This window comes from Vigna umbellata, chromosome 4 (genome assembly GCF_029865625.1).
Source record: "Vigna umbellata cultivar VRB3 chromosome 4, Vumbellata_1.0, whole genome shotgun sequence".
NCBI classification, from domain to species: Eukaryota; Viridiplantae; Streptophyta; class Magnoliopsida; order Fabales; family Fabaceae; genus Vigna; species Vigna umbellata.
The window spans coordinates 37,329,229-37,342,725 of record NC_142168.1 but is presented as its reverse complement, the minus strand read 5'-3'; the positions used below and the strand labels follow the sequence as shown (position 1 = coordinate 37,342,725).

Sequence of the window (13,497 nt, the reverse complement as noted above, 5' to 3'; positions counted from 1 at the left end):
TAGGCCCAGTTGGTCTGCCTCCCCCTGAAAAAATTGGACTGTCCCCAGGCCACTGCAAGTATGCTAAGAATTCTGGTGGAGTCATGCCTGGATACGGTCCTCGAACATTGTTATAGAGGTACTCATGAAGGTGGAGTTGTCCTCTATGAATGGAAATATTCTGCTGGCAAGTGTGCTCCATTTGCAACCTCAAATACCTCATTTGCTCAAGTAAGTCATCATGTATGTTGAGTTGAGGTTGTTGTTCAGGACATGGTGTTTGTTCTGCAGTTGCAGGTTGTTCCAACTGTTGCACAATTTCTGCGGGATTGGTACAAAATTTCTCAATAAATCTCTTGGTAATGGTAGGTCTTATCTTAACACTTAAGTCTACCTCCACCCCTTGTGCTTGGCAAAGAGCTGTGATTAAAGCTGGAAATCCTAAAGCACCTTTGCTCTTCTCATTGTTTTTGTTGACTTCATACCGCACAAATTTATGGATTTCCTCAGAGATAATGGTGGCCACATCCACAGTGAAATCCTCTCTCATTATATAAAAAAGAAGATGGCATCTTGGCACATTCAAGTCAGACACATGGCCAATGGGTACAATATTTGAGAGTAAGAAAGTCATCCAAACTTGAGCCAAAGTCTTCATATCTGTTCGAAGTATTCTGCGAGGATCGCCAGAGGATCCAAGCCGATAGGACCTGTTAGAAATGCAAATCAAGTTGGCAACTTCTTCTTCATCAAAAGCTTCTTGACTTCTTCTCCTTCTTGTATAATCACACAATTGACCTTCTGCTAGTGGCAACGGATGGCCCAGGAATTCACTAATTGAGGCTCGGTCATAAGTAACCCATCGACCTCTAACCTTGGACCGCTTGTCTCCCAGACCATCTAAAGGATAAGCATTCGCATAAAATTCTCTGACAATTTCAGGATCAAACTTAGGCAAAGGATCAGCTAATCTCATCCAATTTCTTCTCAAAAGGCCATTTAAGAAGGGATCATATTCCTCTGGAAGCAAAGCCACTTTTCTCTCTGTGATGAAGTACCAATGTTTTATCTCTTCATACCTCTCCTGTCTTTTAGGATCTCTGAACAAATTTCTGATTGGTCTTTCAGGAGAGGGACTGGTTCTTCTCCTCTTTCCTTTGTGGGATCTAGTAGGGGGAGGTCTAGCAGTGGTCTTTGTTCTAGCCATTGTCCTGCAAAGATCAAAATAACCCACTACATGTATCCCAAGTTAGTTGTTGAAATTGAAGTAGCCATTTCTAAATATCCAAGTCATGACATGTACAAACATCAATTTGTGTGCATTTCGTCAACTAAGTTAAGCATTTCATCAAACAGTTCATGTGCATCTTCAAAATCAATTTTGCATGAATTAATTTGTGCACAAACAACCTACATTGTTTAGTTATACCAACAACTCACATTTAAACACTCACAATAGTTCATGGACAACAACAACCCGCATGGGTAGTAACCTAGGGTTCCACAAAAACAGAAAGAGCAAAAACCCCAAATTTGTTCGGTGAAAATGGGAGATGAGGAAGTAGAGCTTACCTTCAAGGGAGATTAGCAAAGGGAGGAAGAGATTAGTGAGTGAAATGTGTGCTACTGGATCAAGAACTCGGGCCCTAAATCTTTAGGAGAGAAAGCACGGTTGTGAAAAGAAGAAAGTGATGAACAACTCTTCCTTTTGCTGAGTTTTAACAAAAGGTTACGTGTTCTTGCTTAAGCTAAAATTTTTTCGCTTAAGCTAAAACGACAGGTTCAGGTTTTAAAAGATCTCGCCCAGGCGAGCCAAGTTTCGCCAAAGCGAAAAGAAACTCCAGTGGCCCATCCTTATTTGCAGGGCGCTTTCGCTTAGGCGAGTATGGTTTCGCACAAGCGAAATTGTTCCAGAGGGCATTCCAAGTTATAGCCGAATTCTCGCCCAGGCGACTTGATTTAGCTCAAGCGAAAATGTTCCAGTGAGTACTGGAATTTGATTTTCCATTTTCGCCTAGGCGGCTGATTTTTAGCTTAAGCGAGATGGTTCCAGTGAGCACCCCAAGTGTTAGCCTCAATCTAGCCCAGACGAAGCAGATTTCGCTCACGCGAGAAAGCTCTAGTGCTCAACTTAAGTTGCAGGACATTTTTAGCTTAAGCGAAAAATTTTAGCTTAAGCTAAAATATCAGCAAAACTTGTTCTTCAGTTTTCTGCATATTTAGCCCAGGCGAGAAATGTTTAGCTTAAGCGAAAATAGTGCAGTATTTTTCCTTTTGAAAAATTTTCAACTTGTACTCCCCTCAATCAAGATGAACTCAATCCAATTATTCCAGAGACACAATTCAATCTATTCCTCAACCAATTATCTTCCATCCCTAAAAGTTTTACATCATCAAATGCAAAATCAAACTTTTAAGTGCAACTTTCACAATTTGGCCAAAACAAGGTAATTTTTAACATTCAATGAACTCAACTTTGGCACCAGAACTTATTCTCATGCATGCACAAACATTTTGGTCCAAAAAAAAAACAACACTAGCATGCATGGGTTGCCCTATTGAGACATTTAAATGTTAAAACTTACCCTTTTCATGCAAACACAATATATACACAACACAACTAACAAACAAGATGAATTTAAAATGCGAAGACATAATTAAACAATGGGTTGCCTCCCAAGAAGCGCTTGTTTAACGTCACGAGCCTGACGCCTGTATCATTATGGTTCGTCCAATTGGATGATTGTGGCAAGTGTGTCAACCTCACCACCAAAGTAGGGCTTCAATCTTTGTCCATTCACAACCCAACTTCTTTTAGATTCTGGATCCTCTAACTCAATAGCTCCATAAGGTTTGACAACCTTGACAAGAAATGGTCCTGACCATTTTGATTTGAGTTTTCCAGGAAATAACCTTAACCTGGAATTGAACAGTAACACTGATTGGCCTGGATAAAATTCTCTCTTGAAAATTTTCTTGTCATGATAAGCCTTCATCCTTTCCTTGTAGAGCTTAGAGGATTCATAAGCATTGTGTCTCATTTCTTCCAATTCCTGCAGTTGTAATCTTCTTTTCTCTCCTGCTGCCTTTGAGTCAAAATTTAGAAATTTCAGTGCCCAAAATGCCTTATGTTCCAACTCAACTGGTAAGTGACATGACTTCCCATATACCAACTGAAATGGGGATAAACCAGTAGGGGACTTATAAGCAGTTCTATACGCCCATAGTGCGTCATCCAACTTCATTGACCAATCCTTCCTGGAAGATGTCACTGTTTTCTCTAGGATACGCTTGATTTCCCTGTTTGACACCTCTGCTTGTCCATTAGTCTGTGGATGATAAGGTGATGCAATTTTATGTCGAACTCCATAATGCTCCAAACATTTCTGAAGTTGATCATTGCAAAAGTGTGAACCTCCATCACTTATCAACACTCTTGGGGTGCCAAACCTACAAAATATATTTCTTTTGAGAAATTTGATCACTGTTTTGGCATCAGCCTTAGAAGTTGCCAGTGCTTCAACCCATTTTGTCACATAATCAACTGCAACCAAAATATATTCATTGGAGAAAGAAGATGGAAGTGGTCCTACAAAATCAATTCCCCAACAATCAAAAGCTTCTACTTCCAAAATAATATTCAGAGGCATTTCATGTCTTTTTGAGATTCCACCTGTTCTTTGACAACTATTGCACTGCTGAACATATTTGTATGCATCCTTGAACAAGGTTGGCCAATAAAAACCAGATTGGAGGATTTTTGCAGCTGTCCTCTCGCCATTAAAATGTCCACCATATGGGGAACTGTGACAATGCCACAAAATGTTTTTAGCTTCTTCATTGGATACACACCTTCTTAACAGTTGATCAGCTCCAATTTTGAATAAATGAGGATCATCTCACACATATTGTTGTGCATCTCTTAAGAATTTCTTCTTCTGGTGCCAATTAAAATCTTCAGGTATGACTCCTGCAGCTTTGAAATTGGCCATGTCAGCAAACCATGGCCTTTCTTGCACCATCATCAGTTTTTCATCAGGAAATTCCTCCTGCACTTCTGATTGAGTATTGGTCACCTCATGATTTACCAATCTGGAAAGATGATCAGCTACAAAATTTTCTTTTCCCTTTTTGTCCTTAATTACCAAATCAAATTCTTGCAACAATAAAATCCATCTAATCAGTCTTGGCTTTGAATCAGATTTGGTTAACAAGTACTTAATTGCAGCATGATCAGTATATATTATAATAAATGAACCAATCAAATATGCTCTAAATTTTTCCAATGCATATACAATAGCTAACAATTCCTTTTCAGTTGTGGCATAATTGATTTGAGCTTCATTAAGGACTTTGCTAGCATAGTGTATAGCATGAAAAACTTTTGATTTTCTCTGTCCCAAAACAGCTCCTATGGCATAGTCACTAGCATCACACATTAATTCAAAGCCTAAATTCCAATCAGGAGCAATTATCACAGGAGCTGAAACTAACTTTTGTTTTAACAATTCAAACGCATGCAAGCATTCAGCATCAAATTTAAAAGGTGTATCCTTATTGAGTAGATTGCTAAGTGGTTTGGCAACTCTGGAGAAATCCTTGATGAATCTCCTGTAAAAGCCAGCATGGCCTAGAAAACTCTTAATACCCTTCACATTGGTTGGTGGGGGAAGTTTTTCTATGATCTCCACTTTGGCCCTATCCACTTCAATTCCCTTGGCAGAGATTTTGTGACCCAACACCACACCTTCAATGACCATGAAATGACACTTTTCCCAATTCAATACCAAATTGGTATCAACACATCGTTTCAATACAGTATTCAAATTCTCCAAACATTGATCAAATGAAGCACCGAATACGGAAAAGTCATCCATAAAAACTTCTATATTTTCTCTATCAAGTCAGAGAAAATTGCAAGCATGCACCGTTGAAAGGTTGCTGGTGCGTTACATAATCCGAATGGCATTTTCCTGTAAGCAAACACACCAAAAGGACAAGTAAAAGCAGTTTTTTCCTGATCTTCTGGATCTACAGCTATCTGATTGTAACCGGAATATCCATCAAGAAAACAATAAAAAGCTTGTCCTGCCAACCTTTCTAACATTTGATCCATGAAAGGTAAAGGAAAATGATCCTTCCTAGTGGCTTGATTTAATTTCCTATAGTCTATGCACATTCTCCAGCCTGTGACTGTTCTAGTGGGGATTAATTCATTTTTATCATTGCAAACCACAGTCATACCTCCCTTTTTTGGAACTACCTGGACCGGACTGACCCAGGCACTGTCAGAAATGGGATAGATCATACCTGCGTCAAGTAGCTTCATCACTTCTTTCTTGACCACCTCTTTCATGGTTGGATTCAATCGCCTTTGGGGTTGGGCTACAGGCTTAAAATCTTGCTCCATGTGAATTTTGTGCATACAATAGGATGGACTAATCCCTTTCAAATCAGATAAGGTCCAACCTATGGCATCTTCATTGGCTTTGAGAACTGAGATCAACTTCTCTTCTTCAGAAATCGTTAAGGCATTGCTAATCACCACTGGTTTGTTACCTCCGTCTGCAAGAAAAACATATTTTAAATGGGGAGGTAACACTTTCAATTCCAGCTTCTGACTTTCAGTTTTCTTTTCTTGCTGCAATTTTTCATATTGTATTTCATTCAATGCAAGCGCTTCTGTTGAAGTCAAGTGTATCAAATATTCATTAACTTTCTTCTCATCTTCTTCTTCCAACTCATCACAAGCACCGATTAAAGCTTTCTCCAATGGACTTGCTTTTGACAATTGCTTCCTGGCTGCTAGACAAATTTCATCTACCACATCCATTTTGAAACATTGTTGTTTATCATTAGGATGCTGAATTGCTTCAAAAACATTAAAGTTGACTTCATCATCCTGCACTCTGACCTTTAGTTTGCCATCATCAACATCAATAATGACCTTAGCAGTCTTCATAAAAGGTCTTCCCAGAATCAGAGGAACTTCAACATCCTCCTCAATATCCATTACCACAAAGTCAACTGGGAACATGAATTTATCAACTTTAACTAAGACATCCTCTGCCACTCCATAAGGATATTTTAGGGATCTGTCAGCTAATTGTAATGTCATCCGTGTAGGCCTTACTTCCAAATCTCCTATCCTTCTTAGCATGGACAAAGGCATCAAATTTATACTAGCACCGAAATCAAGTAAGGCTTTACCTACTGGCAATGTCCTAATTGTGACTGGAATGGTGAAACTTCCAGGGTCCTTGGATTTTTGGGGTAATGATTTTTGGATTATAGCACTGCAGCCTGCTTCAAGCTCCACTGTCTCTTCAGAAAATCTTCTTTTCTTTGTCAGGAGCTCCTTCATGAATTTTGCATAAGTTGGCATCTGCTCCATAGCTTCCACAAATGGAATATTAATCTGCAGTCGCTTGAAAATATCCATGAACCTAGCAAACTGCCTTTCCTTATCTCTTTTGGACGAATTTGGAGGGTAAGGTAGGTTCTTCAACTGCGGCACCTGTTTCTCACCTTTCTCCCTCTTTTTCTCCTCATTTCTTTTTATTTCTTCTTTTTCTTTTCTTTTATTTCCATACTCACTTTTATTTTTCTCTTCCTCTTCCTCACACTCATTTTTTTCTTTTTCATTTTCTTTTTCCTCCAAAACTTCCTCCTCCACAACAAGATTGTCTCCGATCCCTCTTCCCACAATTTTTCCACTCCTAGTAGTAATTGATTTACAATGCTCCTTGGGATTAGTTTGGGTGTTGGCTGAAAAATGACCTGCTTGTTGATCTGATAGTTGTTTAGCCAACTGTCCCACCTGTGTTTCAAGATTCCTGATTGAAGCTTCTATATTTTTCTGATTATTCATAGAAGCTTGCATGAATTTTTCTAAAGTATCCTCTAATTTGGTTGTTCTTTCATACACAGAAGGATTTTGTTGTTGATGCTGATAAGGAGGTTGTCTATTTGAAGGACCAGCATCTTGTTTCCATCCAAAATTCTGACTTTGATTGTTTCTCCACCCCTGTGAAAAATTATTGTTGTTAGAGAAATTCCCTGATCTTCCTTGATTACTCACATATTGAACTTCTCCTTCTTGTGGGCTACTTTGATATGAACAATGACCATTGGGATGGTCACCTCCACAAAAGTTACATCTCATGGGTTGTTGACTAGGAGGAGATTGTACTGCTTTTAACTGCTCAGGTAAGTTAGCCATCTGTTTGGTTAATGCTTCCATCTGCTGAGTTAGAATTTTATTTTGAGCTAAAATTGCATCTGTAGTGCTGAGATCAAGAATTCCTTTCCGCTGAACTGTTTGTCTGTTATGTTGGGCTTGGTGGTCTGTAGATGCTAGTGCCTCAATGATTCTTGTTGCTTGTTCTGCATCTACAGACATCATTGTTCCTCCAGCCGCTACATCTAATATCATTTTGGTGTCTGGCCTCAGACCATTGCAAAAAATATTCAGTTGAGCAATATCTTCAAAACCATGATTGGGGCATCTCCTCAACAAAGAATTAAATCGTTCCCAAGCTTCACAGAATGGTTCATCTTGTCCTTGCCTAAAAGTAGAAATCTCAGCTTTTGCCTTAATGTAACGAGAAGGTGGAAAGAATCTGTTCAAGAATTTATCTTCTACATCACTCCACTTGTTCAGACTCTGGTTGGGATGTGATTTAAGCCATTCCTTTGCTCTACCTGTCAAAGAAAAAGGAAACAAACGCATATATACATGGTCAAGATCTCCTTCTTCAAACCCCATAGTTCCTACCAGTTCATAGAATGTAGAGAGATGAATGTATGGATCTTCATTATCCATTCCAGTGAATTGATGAGAACTGATTAGGCTAAGGAAAGCTGGCTTCATCTCCAAAGTTTTGGTGGTGGGCGGTATTACTATGCTAGAAAAATATCTTGGCCCTTGTTGCATAGCATAGTCTCCAAGTGTTCTTCTAGGTGGATTTGGTCCTTCTTCTGCCATGTTTTCTGTTTCCTGATGTGTGATGGAAGTATTGGAAGATTTTTCCTTTGTTTTTCCTTGCTTCTTCTTGTTTTTGCCTCTACTTCTTCGAGCGGTTTTTTCTATCTCTGGGTCAAATGCTAATTGATCTTTAGAAACCTGACCTCTTAAGAACATAAATTAAAACAGCTCAAGCAAGGATTAGTACAAATGAAAAAAAAATAAAATAAACTATCTAATTAAGAAGAAAAAGAAAATATATTCACAAAGCTGGATGAGATAACTTTTTAAAATTCAAAAGAAACCATTCCCCGGCAACGGCGCCAAAAATACTTGTTAAACTTTTGGCAAGCGTACCAATAGTCAACTGTAGTATAATGTTTTTTATAAGTAAGAGTGTCGAACCCACGAGGAACAGTTTCGATTAAATAGAAAAATTGTTATCTCAAACAGTATATATACAAGGATGTTCAATTTGATTCATGATGGATGTTGATAAATAAAACTACGTTGCGTGAAAGTAAAATAATAACAACAAATAACTTAACGAAGGTTAATATGAGAAGTTGGGATTGAATTCATCTATCTCACTCGTCTGCAATCTGGATGAATACAAACATATAGCAACTGAAATTACCAATATTGATGCAACACACAAAAGTCATTTATATCGATTCCTCACATATAAAATTCATAAGATCAGTTCCTTGAATATTGATTCCTCACATATCCAACAAACTGTCCAGCATTATATTCAAGTGTTATAAGCAATTGATAAACTGAAATCTATCCCTAGCATCACAGAATATCAAGTATTCTTGCTCAAATCAGGGTTTTAGAAATACTTCCCAGTCAAGTCTAAAATCCACATTCATGAAACTATTGATCAGGTAGAGTCAAGCATTAAGAGTAGAACAAAAATACCAATGTTGAATAAAAACAGAAATGCTATATATAAATATCACCAGATTACATCCGAGTTCGAATCGATTACATTCAATCCCAAGAGAAGAGATCAGCCACTCATGGTAGCCATTGACATTCTAAGAGATGAAGAAGAAGGTCCTAAAGCTAAAATGGAAGAAAAACTCTTTGGGTACTCTTTCTCCGTAGCTCTCCGTTCTCCCGCTTTCTTTCTGCTTCGTAAGTATATAAACTGCCCGAATTCTCGCTTAAGCTAAATTATTCTCGCTTAAGCGAGAAGAAACTTCTTGGAGAAGATAATCATTCTCGCTTAAGCTAAAATATTCTCGCTTAAGCGAGAATGACTTTTAAGGTAATGGCTTCCTGGACAATTCTAGCTTAAGCGAAACCATTCTAGCTTGGGCGAAATATTGCAGAATTTGCTCTTCTCTCTTAGTTTACCTGAAATGTATACAAACTAGGGATCAAATGATTTCCTTTTACTCAATAACTCAGAAACATGTGATTACATTTCATCTTTCTTAGATTGGGGAAAATTGATACAAATGTACTCAATTCAAAACATAAGTGCTCAAATTCCATATGAAAATTAACTACTTTTTTGCACTTATCATCAAGATGACTTAATATGTCTTATGAACGAATTCGGATATACTAAAGTTTGGGCTCAATCTAACGGTAAATGTTATATATCTGAAGTTTTTACCATGATAACTTAAGAACAGAAATATAGTGTTCATCAGATTTTTCAAACCTTCAAAATTACTTTCTCAAAACATAGACTTCCAATTACAAATCCGATCGATAAAAGTGTAGTAATATATCCTAAGAATCATATATCCAATTTTCAGGTTGATCTAACAGTCAAATAGGTCAGAATCTATATTTTACCGAGAGAACTCAGTAAAAGAACTATAGGGGTAATTAATTTACTCAAACATGCAGGATTTATTTCTCCAAGTACAGACTTCTAATTATAAATCCGAACGGTCAAAGTACATTAATATATCTTAGGGATCATATATCAAATTTTCAGGTTGATCTAACGGTCAAATAAGTCAGAATCAATATTTTACCGAGAGGACTCAGTAACCCAATTATAGGGGTAATTAATTTACTCAAACATGCAGGATTTATTTCTCCAAGTAGAGACTTCTAATTGATGATCCGAATGGTCAAAATGAATAAATAGGTCTTAGGATTCATATATTAAACTTTTAGCTAAATCCAAAGGTAAAAACAATTAAAAGGAAGGTTTTACCACAGTAATTCGAAAATAAGAAAATTATAATGATGAAAACTAAATTTATACAAGTGAATAGATAACTACCATTACCAAAATTTTAACATGTTCATAACTCATATTCATTATCATAACATGTATAAAAATCATATATTAGAAGGATTAGCTCCCCTACCTCTTAAAGACTAAAACACCTTAAACTCTTCTTCAAAGAGAGCAACTCCTCTCCTCCTTGCTAGACCAAGTCAGCCTCCACACTTAGTACACTTAGAATTTTCGTTCACCTCTCACCAAGGACCTCTTTACTCTCCCCCAAAACTCCAAATCTGATTTGGAATTAAAAGAAGATGCCCCTAGACAACTAAGGACCCATGCACTTGGCACTTGGAAATAATAAACAACCCATGGACCATCCTAAACTCTTTTCCAGCCCCAAAACATGGTAGGAATGTCTCCAAAGGGTCCCAAAATATTCCCCTTGTGTAGAACACAACCTACCCACTCCAAAAATTCGTAACTTGTAAAAATACACTTAAAATTCACCACTTCAAACAACAATTTATCTCATGCACACCCTAATTTACATGCACCCTCACATGCATACAAGGCAAGATCACTCCCTCACATGCACCCTTCTTTCAAAATAGTAATGTGTCTCTCAAGTCACAATTTTAGAGCACCAATTCAAGGCTAAAGCAAGTGGAAAAATGTACAATCCAATCCTCAACACAATAAAGGAACCAAACCAAGACAACATACACTTTAGAAACCAAAAATGGAAGAAAACCACAAGACAAATGTTGAAAAACAGAACCTAGAAAGCAATAAACTTGGCACAGAAAAAATTGGTAGCAATCTAAAGATTAAAAGAAGACAAAACAGTAAAGAATTAGGAGTCAAAGCAGTGGCACATTAAGAAGACATCAGTAAACAAAATTAACACAACTAAGAAGTAAATCACACTAGCATGCTAGGCATACATGAAGAGTAAGATCTAATTAATGCTGGAAATAATTTGGCAAACCTCAAACCTATATATTTTGTACTTTTAATTAGAAAAGAGGCTTCAAATGAACTAGCAAACTCACTAAAAACAACAGTGCTTCCCGACCAAACTGCACACAATTTCAAATAGCTTGGATATTGATTTCAAAAAAAAAATTTAACACATGCAGTGGTGGATTTATGTCTCGGCCAGGCAGTAATTAGAGGGGAAAGTGTGTTTGATTAAAACCATAAGTGGAATTGGTTAATGCCTCAATGGATACAGAACATATAAGCAAAGTTCACACACTTAAATCCTATGGTGATCAAACTCAATTCAACATACAAACATGGAGATGTAAAAGACTCTTAGTTATGCAATTTCAGAAATGTTTTCTAGAAAACACCTAAAGAGGAACAAACATATGACTCAAAGCAAAGCTAGCAAGCAAGAAAGACATATACAATCCAGCCAAGACAAAGAATAAAATCTGGAACATGCACACAAAATGAAATAGGACACCTGCTTGTTGAAGACTTCCAATAGCATTATGTTGCTGGTAAAGAAAGTTGTTTGCACAAGCCTCTGGACAGCCACAGTTTAACACCTCCAAGCACTGACTTGAAGCTTCTGGACAATCCTTAAGAGTGTGTGGATGTTTTATCACGTTCCAGAAACGAATTCCAGCCAGTAAAATACATCAAACAGCAAGCAACAATGCAAAACAACTTAGAAGTACAGCAACAGCAGATACTAGATGAACACAGGTTGAAAAAGAATTAATTGCGTATAGTAAATGAACAAATTGAAATAGAGTAAAAGCTAGACATTTAAGTAGACAAGCAAACGAAAAAACTTTAAAAAAAAATTACATGCAAAACGGATAAGAAATGAAACGAAATTGGATCAAACAAGATGGCTACAACATGACGCTAACGCTGGGCGTTAAGAACTTGGCTGAGCAAAAACTAGAAATTGAAAAGCTTTTCTACTCTACTCTAACATGCAATTCCTAATGAGATAAAACCTAAGGCTCATGATACCACATGATGGGGAAGTGCATGCCTAGAGAGAAGTATACTAATGACAATTGAAAGAATGAATGGAAAATAAAAGCGGATAAGGGAAAGAGAGAGGAAACTTATGACTTGTAGACACACCACTTGAAGAAGGCTCCAAGATAAGTGTCGAGGAATTGGACCACCACTTAATTAATCAAGATAAGGTCTGCCAAAATGGATTAAGAGACTATCTCTAAGAAGAATGCAAGATTGCAATTCAACCCAAAATTTCATTGATTTCAAGGTGAGTACAAGGAGAACCCCTAGGCTTACTTATATAGCTTTTGGAAGGAGTTTGGTGAAGAGTTTCAAGCAATGTGGGACTTGGAAGGCTCCAAGATCTGGCCAGCAGCTGCAGCAGCGCCCCTAGGTGCTTGGACTCCCGCATTGCCTAATTCTCTCATTCCAAAAGGGTTTATAAGCTACCTTGCTCTCCTAAAGTTCAAAAAACGAAAACTAGCTATGCTTCCTTACACTTCAAGCTAAGATGCCTACTTCCTCTTTTTTTCTTTTAAGACCAAGCCGTGGAGAGTCCCACATTGCTTGTGTTTAAAGGAAAAGGAGGGTTTATAAGCGTTTATTCAACTAGAACTAACGAAAAGAAATCAAAGAGGCAAATACAAGCCTATGAAACATATTCTACTTTTTTTGTACAAATATGTAAAGAAGACAAGAAGTAAAATGATTTCCTTTAGCCATGCTTCTTGTCATCCTTTTATTCTCTTCATCACTCGCCCTCTCTATGATCACATCAACACGACTAAGCAAAAACGCGAATTGAAGAAGCATTTCTACTATACTCTAAAATGCAATTCCTAATATGATCAAACCTAAGGCTCATGATACCACATGATGGGGAAGTGCATGCCTAGAGAGAGAATATTCTAATGACAATTAAGAATGGAAGGAATTAAAATTGGATAAAAGAAGAGAGAAGGGAAACTTATGTGTTGTAGACACGCCACTTGAAAAGGATTCCAAGATAAGTGTCGGGATTTGGATCGCCATTTGATTTGCTCAAGAGACGATCTTCAAAATTGACTAAGAGACAGATCACTATCTCCAAGAAGACATGCAAATTTGCAATTCACTCTTAAAAACTCATTCATTCAAAAGGTAAGTACAAAGGAGACCCCCTAGGTTGTTATATAGCTTTTGGAATGACTTTGGTGAAGAGTTTCAAGAGATGTGGGACTTGGAATTCCAAGTCTGACCAGCAACGTCCCTAGGTGCTTCTTAGTCCCACGTTGCTTAATTCTCTCATTCCAAAAGGGTTTATAAGCTTCCTAGTTCTCCTAAAGTTCAAAAACAAAATTAACCATGACTACTTCCACTACAA

The 13,497-nt window shown here is 37.4% G+C and overlaps 1 protein-coding gene and 1 non-coding gene across 2 annotated transcripts; one reads left to right on the top strand and one right to left on the bottom strand.

Annotated features, from left to right (window-relative positions):
• Positions 1-2,699: 2,699 nt before the first annotated feature.
• Positions 2,700-7,867, bottom strand: LOC148200070 (uncharacterized). Its single transcript, XM_088112833.1, has 2 exons — positions 5,696-7,867; positions 2,700-3,152 (listed from the first exon to the last, which is right to left on the bottom strand). The coding sequence occupies exons 1-2, from the start codon at positions 7,850-7,852 to the stop codon at positions 2,700-2,702; spliced, it is 2,610 nt and encodes an 869-aa protein (XP_087968959.1). The 5' UTR covers positions 7,853-7,867.
• Positions 7,470-7,575, top strand: LOC148200071 (small nucleolar RNA R71). Its single transcript, XR_015786435.1, has one exon. It is a non-coding gene; the product is annotated as a small nucleolar RNA R71 (small nucleolar RNA).
• Positions 7,868-13,497: the final 5,630 nt, after the last annotated feature.

Excerpts from the sequence above, each read along its gene's own strand:
- LOC148200070 (XM_088112833.1), bottom strand. The coding sequence starts at position 7,852 with ATGAAGCCAGCTTTCCTTAGCCTAATCAGTTCTCATCAATTCACTGGA. Across the intron at positions 3,153-5,695 it reads AAGAAGAAGATGAGAAGAAA|TTGGTATATGGGAAGTCATG; the intron begins GTTAATGAATAT and ends TCCCCATTTCAG.